The sequence below is a fragment of the Oreochromis niloticus genome, linkage group LG4 (genome assembly GCF_001858045.2).
Source record: "Oreochromis niloticus isolate F11D_XX linkage group LG4, O_niloticus_UMD_NMBU, whole genome shotgun sequence".
NCBI classification, from domain to species: domain Eukaryota; kingdom Metazoa; phylum Chordata; class Actinopteri; order Cichliformes; family Cichlidae; genus Oreochromis; species Oreochromis niloticus.
This window is the reverse complement of record NC_031969.2, coordinates 29,647,183-29,659,546: the sequence shown is the minus strand read 5'-3', so window position 1 is coordinate 29,659,546 and position 12,364 is coordinate 29,647,183. Positions and strand designations below refer to the sequence as shown.

General features: G+C 45.8%; 1 protein-coding gene across 1 annotated transcript in view; it reads right to left on the bottom strand.

Moving 5' to 3' along the window:
* Positions 1–1,623: 1,623 nt before the first annotated feature.
* The window catches only part of lrrc4ba (leucine rich repeat containing 4Ba), a 51,606-nt gene continuing 40,865 nt past the window's right edge, over positions 1,624–12,364 (bottom strand). The window contains 1 exon segment of the mRNA XM_019358398.2: positions 1,624–11,826. Coding sequence (XP_019213943.1) covers positions 9,877–11,826 — 1,950 coding nt within the window. The 3' untranslated portion in view covers positions 1,624–9,876.

Here is a 12,364-nt window from a genome sequence, read left to right as displayed (position 1 = left end):
TTTTAAAAGACGCCATGCTGAAAATCTGCACCTTTAATGGGAAAAATGGGAATCCTTCAGAGGCCATGCCTGTCAGCAAGCATTTTGTTACTGCCAAATCAAATATTCAAATGTCAGTTTTTGATAGTTTGCAACTACATAATTTAGAAAGCAGAGAAAATAATATTTGTAGTAGCTGCTGTAGGTTGCTAAGACACAGCGAGCACTGGCCTTTTAATGCATAACTAAACAAAGGATGCCAAAATAATACCTCTTTTTTACTAGCTATACAGGCAGTCTTCAATGCACGTGCAGATTTAAGTTTAAATTTGGCGAACGCTAACCACAGCTGTGCACTTTGCCTGCACGTTGCTTGCTGCAAACCATTGAAAATAATGAGTGTCAGATCAGAGCGCAGGCAGGTGCTAGATCCTGTCCGAAAGTACCTTAACAGAGCTGCTAGCTTGGCTCAAAATTATCATCTTTTTTTAAATATACATGTTGCTGTGCAAGCACGATTTTAGCACTGCAACTCGCAAGACTCGAGACTCATCAAGTCTTTGATCTGTTAGCCATCTCCAGCAGAGAATCATTGATTATGTTTCATTCCTGATTACATTATTGAACACGTTTTAAACCTGAACATTTAGAGAACGGTTCGATGCCCCAGCTAGAACACTGAACATTCTTTTTGAGGAAAGAGTAATCACTAATTAAACTAACATCAGTGTCTTGGAACTGTGGGGGGGTGCAGCTGAAGTATCTAGAGAGAACCCACGCAGGAGGAACATATGCAAACTCAGAGTACTTTGGAGTTTTGAGTCCCCAGTTTGGACCTTCTTGTGGTGCTTCATCATTGCACCACTGTGCCACCCATGCATGGATGGATAGCACCAGATCTTGGTGCTTTTCTTGTCAACTGTCAGGCAGTTAGCCACAAGATTTATGATATTAAAAATGTTTATGATAGACTTTATTTCACAAACATGACAGGAGAATCAGTATCACAGCAAAGCGGATCAAACCTAACACACCCCTACATCCATAATCTGCACCCATACACGCAAACGCACATATAAACACACACAAATATTGTAAGCCAATAATTGTAACCCTGAGTCAGTACTATTCAGAAGCTGACCTCTTGGCAATCCCCCAGCCAGCACGAGCTAAGTGTTCACCGCAGGCTAAACAACATCCCACAGAACAACACACGCAGACATGCACCCACGTGAACACAAAGACACACAGGCATACGAGCAGACGTAGGGCGCAGGCGTAGGTCAGTAGCTCGGGTCACAATACACACCCTGCAGCCAGCCGGTCCACAGCCTCAGTGTCAAATCAGGTTTAACACAGTGACACAATCTCTTGGAAACACACTCTGCAACACTGCTGCGGCACACTGAGGGAAAAAAATGATGCTGACTGAAGGAAAATAACAGCGACATGGAAGAACACACACATTAAGAATTCACATGAATTCATTCACACATATGCGAGGCAAAATAACCTGCGGAAACAACATTTGTTACTCTAATGATGTGGCACACATGGTCTTCCACTTTTTTTTTCTGTCTCGCTGATTTTCGTTAATAGACCTACAGTCATAAATAAGCAACACGATCTCACATTGCAATTTGTGAAAAAACGTTATTTTTATTTCATAAATTTCTCAGTATGGCACATGAACAGAGATCGAATGTTCTGAAAAAGATTTGGCACAGAACCTTGAAGCAGAACAAATCCACCGTTCTCCACACACACCATCTCTCTCTCTCACACACACACACACACACGCGCGCACACACCCCTGTGACATGTTCCTCCAGTGTTAATATGCACATCTCTGGTTATAACAGGTTAAAACACAGTCTTAAAAACAATCACAAGAACAACCATAGTCAATATTGCAGAAGAAAAGCTGAAGAGAAACAAAGAAGCAGATGGAGGCCATGTTTAATTGAACAGAGGGAAGGAAATATCAGAAGCCTTGGTTTGTTGTGGGTTTGTTTTCCATTTTCCTGAGAGAGGATTGGAGTGGTGCAGGGGGGCTAACCTGGAGCACGACTGCGCGTGTACTTGTTTATGTATGGGAGGATTAAGGGGTTAATGCAGAATCACAACATCTAGCTGCAGGGGGGGGTGGAAAATGGCAGTAGGAGAAGGTGGGTGGGGTGAAACACCAAATATGAGGTAGATAGAGAAGAGCGGAGGAGGAGAACAGAAGGGTTAAGGGGATGAGAAGCATGAGGGGAAGAAAGGGGGGATAATGTAAGACGTACTCCTGTGAGCAAGCAAGCATACGAGTGTGTGTGTGTGTGTGACTCAGAGGGAGAGAGAGGGGGGAGAGGCTGTGACTGAGGCTTTAGCTACATTTCTTAAGGAGAGGGTGAGAAAAGGCAGAGAAGCAGGAGAAGTCAGCCGTGCTCCTCCTCTGCCTCCCTTGGGTCGGGGACAGAAAGGAGTCATTTCCCCTCTGGCGCTGGGTGACATATAAGCACCACAGCGGCCCTTCCTCCTTCATGTCTTTATCTCTGCCGCACACAGATACACAAACACGGATACCGTGCGCACTCGAGTGCACACAAGCACGCACGCAGCCCACTCGGACGTATGCATAAATATGCATACTTATGCCACTCATGCGGCTATTACACAAGCGCACACTGAGCTGGAGCCTTACACTGGTGCACACGCATGCAAACACACTCGCACATGTAGAGTAAAAAAACTGTACAGATATGGAGTGACAGGATGTCTCTCATTGTCAGCTTTCATTCCTCCTGTCATCCTCGTCCCTTTGCAGTCTATCTCTCCTTTCGCTTTCTCTATTTCTGTCTACCCTGTCCTCCCTCGTCACTCTATTTCCTTTGGGCTCAGAGGGTGGGGAAGCCAGAGGCGACAGAAGCTGTTGCGTGGTAAGCAGGCTCTACCGAATGTGGCACTGGCATGACGGGACGCACAGAAAACGCCGCAGCTTGAGCACAATCGAGGCCACTGCGGTGCCCGTCGAACGTCGCTCGTAGCCGTTCTCGAGCATCAGGGTTAAAAATATAACTTGAAAGGTTGGTGTCACATAGACTGCGAGCAGAAATGAGAGCAGACATGAAATGAGGGTACTAAGGGCCAGACCGGATAAATAAATCAGCACCAATGAGAGAAGCAGCATGCCTCACTGGCTGACATGAGGGGGTGGAGACAAAAAAGGGTAAAGAAAAATCAATATCTCCAGTAAAAGTTTATTTCATATTGATGACTGTTTACAACCGCTTCAGCTTTTTCTAAACTTGAGAGGATGTACCAGGTCTGATTCAAAGCTCAGCCGGGGAAGCCTTAACTGGGTCAGCGCTGATTTCTACTCTAGTTTCACCTCTCCGAGACCAGACACCGTCTGACTTGACACTGAGTTGACATCCAGTGAGGGTTTGACCTCATGTCCTCTGGGGGCTCTGTTGCCTCAGTAGACAAATAAGCGGTTAGACAACTCCATTATCAAACCACCAGCCTACATACATATGGCTGTCGCTATCTCTTCCCTGCCCTCCATGAGGTGCTCCAACCAGACCTGAATTTACACTTCAAAGCATTGAAATGTACTCCGTGGCCCCTGCCCAGCTTCAAACAAACATCACACACACACACACCAGAGTGCGAATATGATGCCGAGCCAAGGCTCCCAGAAACAGTAAATCTGGAAGCTAGACTGCTGTGGATAGCAGGGAATATGCGTTCGGAAACTTAACTGTAAGCATGTCCGCTGAGAGGACCACAGCTGCTAGGTCAGCACATCCTTTAATAGTTACGAGCTTGTTCAGGCCACAACACAAGTCCCCGAGTCGGCGCTCATCACAAAACAGGAGGGGAGTTTTCCACAGCGCTCGAGGGCATGAAGTCTCTCCAGAAGTTTCCAAATCCCAACACGAGCCGCAACATCCCAGATTGTTCACAAAACACAAATCTGTATTTGAAAGTGCAATATGGTCGCTGTCAGATGAAAACCTTCCACAGCCCCAAATGTCAGCTTTTCAGGATCTAAGAAAGAAAGGGCCTCTTTTGAACTTGTCACACCAAGATTTTTTTTTTTAAAGTCTACCCTATGGAGTTCTGAAAAGGTTTCACTTCCAAACCGGCCTGTAGCGCCTAAGAACAAATACTAAAATATAATCACTCCACTGATGTTCAAAACTGCAGTTGGAAGGTTTTCACACGACAACGCTGATATTCTCCTTTATGAAGCATTCATGAGAAGCTCTGTGTTAAGCAGCGCTCCAGCTTTACGATTCCCATTAATCGGTACTTTACAATTACATGGGCTGCGAGCGTGTCCCATTTTGCTATTCACAGCAACTCTGTGGATTTTTCTCAGTTTTCCTCTGAGCTGCAGCTCAGCGGCCCTCTGACCCACAGCTGAGTGACACAGAGGAGATAGTCATCTGGGATGAAACACCACTCATCACTCTCACGTCACGGCCCACACACTCTGACAGCCCTCTCTGACTCCACACAGCTCAAAGCTCACAAGACGGCCAAAATGGACATCTTGCGCCCGGCGCCATAGTTTCCAAGGCAACGAGGAAATAAGCCATGCGCTAATGTCCCAGCCACTCTCAAATTAAGGACACCTTCACAGGATGTAAAACACACACGTGTGGACTGAAGCATGATGGCAGCAGTTCAGAGGTTTGCATTAACCTTCGCTGCACTCAGCTGCAAATTGTTTAAGAAAGCTGCACCTCAATCAATAAATCACTCCTTCAGTCAGTGTCAAGAGGGCGCGCGTGCCCTGGTGTGTGTGTGCACGCGGTTCTTAAATGTATAAGTACCCATGTGCACGGTCAGGTTTGATAAGTGGCTGCAGAGCAGGGTTTTCACAGTGATGACACAGAAAAAATGTCTGTGCACATCTCATCTCAAGCTCTGGCAGGAAAAAAAGCATCGCAGTGACAAAAAAAGTTCCTCAGTTCTCTCGTAATGTGACTGAACACGGTGACCCGGGCATCTGAAAACTGGTGCCATCAAATCGGCCTTAGACCAGTGTGACGGCGATAAAGCCAGCATAGCGAGACAGGGCTGCTGCTGCTGGGATGGTGGAGTGGAACGGTGTGGGGGGGCTGGCTCGGTGACACAGTGGCACACAAAACACTGCTGCACTTATTAGAATCGCAGCACTCATCATGTGAGGAGACAAGCTGCAACATTTGGCTCCCGTGGACCGTCTTGATGGCCGTGTGAAAAATAATAGCAATAACGATGCATATAAATTACAACCCGTTTGATGCTTTTGGCCTCTGCAATGTGGAGAAAATTAGCACTGGTGACTGCACATGCATCATTGACACCCTGTGTATCAATAATGCATTGAGTTCGGCTGTCACTTCTCTGCTATTTTAAAGGGGTGGGGGTGGTGGGGGGGGGGGGGGGGGGTTGATAAAAAGAAATGAGGCAGCGTGGTGCTCACACGGGGCTTGTAGTGCTGAGGTTAACATGTGTGCAGGGCTGCCCTCGGGGACAGGCCGTGTTTTCAAACAGTGCTGGTCGCAACAAGCGGCAGATTGAACCAGTGTCCTCCCATCTGCAACTACGCAAACCTCACCCACCGCAAGCGAGCTGCCCAAAAATCACTTCATGTGCAGCATTACTGTTATGACTAGTCACATCACCGTCAAGGTGATTAACCACAAAAACAGCCACTGAAAATGCACATTAAAAATCACTTAAGCTTCGCCAACAGGCGTTTCCCTGAGCCAGGGCGAAACAATAAAAATAAATGGCACAATCCAAAACGCTAACCTTCATTAGCTGGCTAAAGGTGTGAGGTAAACATAAATTGCTGCTCATCTTGACCCTTGACCCCGAACTTGACAGGGAGCTAAAAAGACGATGAGGATTTGGTGAAAGAGGAGGTCGCCCCGATCGAGAGGATGTTTCATCACTCCTACTATGCAGAGAAAGAGAGACAGAGAGGGGGGGGGGCTGCTTACGCAAAAAATAAATTAAAAAATGTATTTTTACTTTAAGTGTCAGTGAGAGGATCATAAAAGTTGCCTGAAGCAGAGGGAGACAGACAGAGCTGGTTTAAACTGGGGATTTAAAATGGAGGTCTTACCGCCCCTCCTCCCTCTTCCCCTCTTTACACAACCGAGCTAGCAAAAGCCCACCTGAGCACGCACGCACCTGTGCAGGAGCGCACACACCGAGCAGCGCTGCATCAACAATGGTGTAACATCTCTTGCCATAAACAGCGTACCGCTTCAAATGTCCTGATTTCCTTGCCTTATACAACAGTACAACGGGCATTTTATAATCCAGAGCTGCACATGCACTAAACGCACTCAAGCTTGGACTCACACGCGCACATATTCTGGTGTTTTTCACCTATTCCCCGAATGGGTGAATGAGCGGGTCCCTTCCTGCACAGTAAACACAGCATTTCCATTAGATTGTTGGGAGTGTGTTCAGTGCTCTGTGACTCAGACACTGCAGCACTGTGACTGTGTGTCTCCAGCTCAACCGCTGCTCTCTCTCTAACACCGAGCCTCAATAACATGGCCTCTGGTTTGTGCCACTTCACAGGAGCTATAGGGGCTACGCAGCGCTTTCCAAAGTGGCGAGCTACCACAGGCGATAGGCAGGGCACGCAGTATTTGAAGAATTAGGGGGAAATAGCTTTTGTAACAGTCCTTGCTTTCAGCCACAAACCTGGCGCACGCACACACACACCACACTCTTACCCACCAGCATGCCCACATGATAATTTCACTGTTATTTGCACACACAGAGCCAGATGAATATGTAAATAACTTGTGAGCAGAATATGGATCCCTTGTGCTTGGGAAGGAATATGTTAATGAGAGATGCAGGGTATGAGTGTTAATCACAAGTGCTGGGTGCATAAATGTGGTGGCCTATGCAAATTAAACACATAGGGGAGAGTGGCATGTAAATCGTATGATTCACTATGAGAAAGTCAGCGGCGTGAGAAGTATAGTTGCTGGTGTAAACAAACCAAACACATTAACGAGGAACATTACCGGGGTGAATTACTTGGCATGGAAAAAAAAAGAGGAGTTCTATACCCTCTGCTCTCGTCTGTTTAGCATTCGAAACCCAAATCAAGACGCTGTGATAAGGGCTGTCGCAGCAGCAACAGTTGCCAGGGAAACCTGATGGCAAGATGCTGAGGGTTGGAGGGTGGAGGGAGTTTTATGTGAGGACATGGGCACAATGCTCAGGTTGATTTGCTACCACTGAAGGAACACTGGCCGGCTCGTTGAGATATGGCACCTCAAAAGGAACGAGACTGACAGGAGAGGGGGAGGGCGACCGGCTGCCTTACGAGGCGCCGATGCTGACGGCGTTTGGCGCATTAGTCTGAGGGTGTAGTCATGGCAATGAGGTGTTGACATAGCGCAATCGCACTCTGAGCACTGTGATGGTGATGACATTCACGAAAAGTACAGAGCGAGTGTGATTGAGCTTGTAAACCGGAGCAGGGCCTTTCCTGTCCCCCTGTGCAGAAAATAAAAGGACCCAGTGCTGACCATTTCACATTCGCTATGTCTCATCTCAAGAAGAGCCAAAGGGACACAAACAGTGATACTACAATTAAAGTTGATTGTAACATAAAGGAGAAAAAAAATATATAGCCACCAAATTTCACAGACTTCCACTGCCATTTTATGTGCCAGTTTTTTTTAATTTTAAAAGTGACCTCTGCTAACAGAACATCTCTCATAATTATAACCAGTGTAATTAGCTAATTATAATAACAATAACAATATTACAATAAAGATAACACTTGATTTAAAAATAAAACAAAAAAAATCAAACTAGATAAAAACCCAAAATGAAAAACACTTATTATAATAGTTTTGTTTCCTTTTTTTTTTTAAAAGAGATCTATAAGGTTCTATATTTTTTTTCATTTAATTGTACTTTTTCTTTAGAAAAAAATTCCCCCCATCTCTGTTTCCTGTACTGCACGTCACTTCCTTCCTCTTCACTGAACGAGCATCGCTTACCTTTAGAAATGCTTGGCAATGCCTGTCGTCCATTTAGTAGTTCCCTGCTGCCATGAAATCCACTCACACACGATAACACTGAGATACAGTTGCGAGATAATCCTCTGCAAAGATGCAGTCTTCGTCAAAGGTTCGTGTCCTGTCTTTAGCGCGTGACAAACATGAAGGTTCCTGACTGCTTGAGACAGTTGGAGGAGTTGGTGAGAACTGGACTGAGGAAGCCATTTAGAGGGGGCCAAGTTATTTCCTGCTGATGCATGTGGAGTAGTGGCACGCCGTCCTGCCGCTGTTCATTAGCCGAAGTCCAACAGGATCAGTCATAAACAACTTCAGCGTCATATACAAATGAAAAAAAAAGTACTTTTCAGTTATTTGTAGGCACAAGTAGTAATAATAATAGTCGCATGAATGCTAATAATGATAACATAATCCCTTGGATAAATCTCAAATGATAGACTGAAATCAAATCTGGAGACGTCTGTAGAGCATGCTAAATCAGCATGTGCAACATTTTGTGTCATTTCATGTGCTAATCATTAAACGTTCATTATGACAAATAAAGCTAAACCTTGTTATCATTATTACCGTTCCGATTATTATTATTAACACTCCCGCTAGGCTGTAGCTGTACCAAACGATGGAGAGCCGTTGTCGTATTTCATATTTTCGCAGTAGAGCATAAACACGTCCCTTCTCCGGTGACCCTGTTTATGTGAATGCGACAGGAGAGGGGAAAACACGCTCTGTGGCTACAAAAAAGTCAAGACCAAAATAAATTCACTCAAACACTTTGTCTGTTTTGCTTTTTTTTGTTGTTTTTTTTTCCCCCACTCTCCCACGTGTCCGTATGCGGCACAGTCAGAGTGGCCATTTTGTTCCAAGTTGAGGGAAGTAGTAAGGGGAGGGGGGGAGGGCAGTGGGGTGGGGGGCACTAAAACAACTGTGTGTGTGTTTTTCTTTTTAATATATTCTTCAGACGTCGGAGTTTTCAGTCAGAAGCTTGATAAAGATTCTTTAGAATTTATTTCTTTGAATGAAAATATATTTACGGTATATATAATATGTACTTTAGTCCTTTTTGTTTTAATATATCACTCTTTGTCCTTCATGCCACGGGGTTTCTCTTCTCCCATGATAGCCCACTCTGTTTCTTTCCACCCTCAAAGAAGACAGTAGCCAGTAAAGTGTGAAAGGGAAAAAAAGTGAGAGAGAAGTGAAACCACTCGGAAAAAACAATTGCTGTTGTTTTCTCTCCCTGTAAAGTACTAGTCTGATACGTGTGTTCTGAACAGTATCGCTGCTCTGCTCTGTATTTTAGTGCTTCCTGGAAACCTGGGACAGCACGGCTCACCCAAATCATTGTTTGTTATTCGGAGTCTCTGCCAAACACTAATCTGAAAACATGTTCAGTAGCCAATATTATGTCTCCCTCTAAATATATACACTGAGTGTGTCTGGAAATATACGAAGCTATCTGTAAAAAACATACAGGCTGCTGTTCATAGCTGTCCACTGGGTGATAAGAGTTGGCTTGATCTTGGACTTTGGCAAAGACTATAGCGGGTTGCTACTGTGATTTTTGTGGTGATCGTTCCATGTGTTGGTGTCTGACTTAGTGTAAAGTTATGTTCAGATGCTATTAGTGGGACTGATCAGATGCTGTACTGTCTCCTTTAGTCTTCCTATCTGCTTCTACCTGCCAAGATTGACAATACAAAGCAGCAACTATGAGAAATTTCATCTTTTTTTTCTGAAAACCGTCCATGAGGACGGTATAGGCTACAGTCAGTTCACATATTCGCGTACTTTCTATATCACTGTCACTATCCAGCATCCCTTTCCTCTTACCTCATACTTCTACCCTCACTTTCACTCAGATTTGAGTCTCTTGCACATTTTCCTTGGAGCCACTCTTAAAAAGTAGTGGCTCGTTCTGGCCTTTCCCCATCAGGCCTTTCAGAGAACTGTGGAGACCCAGTTGAGGAAGGGGCACTGGGGAGGGCAGAGTGCCACCTGTCGGTGTTCCCCCACCAGTGGAGGTTGGAATCTGGGAACAGGATATGTTCTGTGACTGAGAGCATGGTGAGGGGTTGTTATTGTTGTTGAGGCCCACACCAGATCCTGTGCCCATGCCCAGGCCCATCATGTTGTTGTTGAAGTGATGAGTTTTGTAGTAGTGGTTGAGGTGCTCCGATCGAGCCAGGTTGGGCAGGTTGACTATCTCTGGGTGGTGCAGCCTGAGGCTCTGGGTACCTCCAATTCCACTGCTTCCACTCTGTGTAACAGTGGCTCCCCCTGAGATGCCGCTGCCCCGGCCACTGGCCCCAGCGCCGAGCTCATCCTCCACATTGATGATCTCGATGGCACGTGCAGGGCCGTGATGTTTGTGCAGCTGGTGCTGCTTCCTAAGCTTGTAGAACACCACCAGCATCACGGCTGCCATGAAGGTAATGGCTACGAAGCAGCCAATGATGATCTTGGTGGTCTTCATCACATCATCCATTAAGGTAGGGTCCGTGATAGGCTCAGTGAAGGTGGGTCGAGTGGCGCGGGGAGAGGAGGAGGACCAGCTGATAGGCAGAGAGGAGTCTGTGGTAGCAACACCGTCTGGCCACAAATCAGAGGGAGTGGGGCCAGGTGGAACACGGATGAAGGTCTCATTGATGGCAACCAACGCATAATCATTACCTCCAACAGTATCCACAGTTTCCACAGTAACTGTTGTAAAATAGGTGTAGTTGACACTAACATCAGCAGCAGTAACGTTGAGGACAGCGGTTGCAGTGGTATTGCCAGCAGCGTTAGTCACCATGCAGGTGTACTGGCCTGTGTCTCGCAGGGTTACATTGGTGAAGTTGAGCGTGCCATCGTGCAGGACTGATATCCGCACGCGGTAGGAGCCGTGGGTCATGAGAGTGCCATTAGGGGTGATCCAGTTGACGGATGTTGTGGATGTGCTCGTTCGACACTTCAGCTCGGCAGCCATACCCTCGGTGACATTGAGGTCTGTAGGTGGCTCCACAATGACGGGCGCATAGCATGTGAAGTGGCTCTGGTCAAGCTCTCCAATGTATTTGCCTTTTAAGAATGGTGGAGCATGGCAACGAGCGCAGCAGGTGGTGTTGCTCGGCACCGTCTCTTTCAACCACCAACTAAGCCAAAGCACATCGCAGTTGCACACCCAGGGGTTGTGGTTAAGGTGTACCCTCTCTAGCTGGTGAAGGGGTGTGAAGAGATCGTGGGGCAAGGAGTGGAGGGAATTATGGGATAAGTTGAGCTCTTCCAGGTTTTTCAGGTCATCAAAGGCATTGCGCTCAATGACGGAAACCTGTGAGTGCATTAGCCACAGCTTGCGAAGAGAAACCAAGCCTTGGAAGGAGCCGGGACGGATGATCTCCAGCCTATTTCCTGACAGCTCCAGCTCTTCCAAGCGTACAAGGGCTGTTAGTTTGGGAATGTCTTTCAGCCCACACATGCCCAGGTTTAGGTACCGCAGATTGATGAGGCCAACAAACGCTGCATCAGAGATGAAATCCAACTTCTTGAGCTCACCCAGGTCCAGGCGACGTAGCGAGGGCACACGGTGGAAGGCATAGCCTGGCAGAGTCTCGATGGGGTTGTTGCGCAGCCACAGCTCCCGCAGCTTGCTGAGGTACTCAAAGGCATGTGATGGCACCAGCGTGAGGCGGTTGTCAAAGAGCTCCAGCGTGTTGAGGTTGGGCAGGCCATTGAATGCTCCAACTTCAATCTGACGTATCTGATTCTTGGACAGCTGGAGGATTTCAAGGTGCCTCAAGTGCTTGAATGTGTCCGACTTGATAACCTGGAAGGACAAGTAATGATAAAGTTACTGCAAAACGTAGGATTATTAATGGAGCTTACTGAAAGAAAGGTATCTAAACAAAATGAAAAAAGGAAGCTGTGTTTTACAGCAGCCATTTAAAACAAACTCAATTACACCTCTCATAATAACAAACCAAATACACTTTTAAAATATTAATTTGGCTGTCATGCATTAGTTCTCAATAAGAATGAAGATCAATAACAGCTTCCCTAAATGTTTAATTTGCTTTTTTATTTATTAAAGAATACCAAATGATATAAAACCTTTAGCAGACATGCAGCACTAATACTGACATTGTTTATTGTTTGTTTATTTCCTTTTAGGGACAATGCACATTAATCAAGATTACTGTAATGTGTCAGTGTTTTCATTTTACAACTATTAAATTAATCTTTTAAAATATTTTAAGTTATACAGACAACATTTAAAATGATTGTCAAACAATACCAAACAGCCATTTAACCAAATAATATCTCATTATATTACACATGACAATGCCAGAAAGGACACAGTGAGA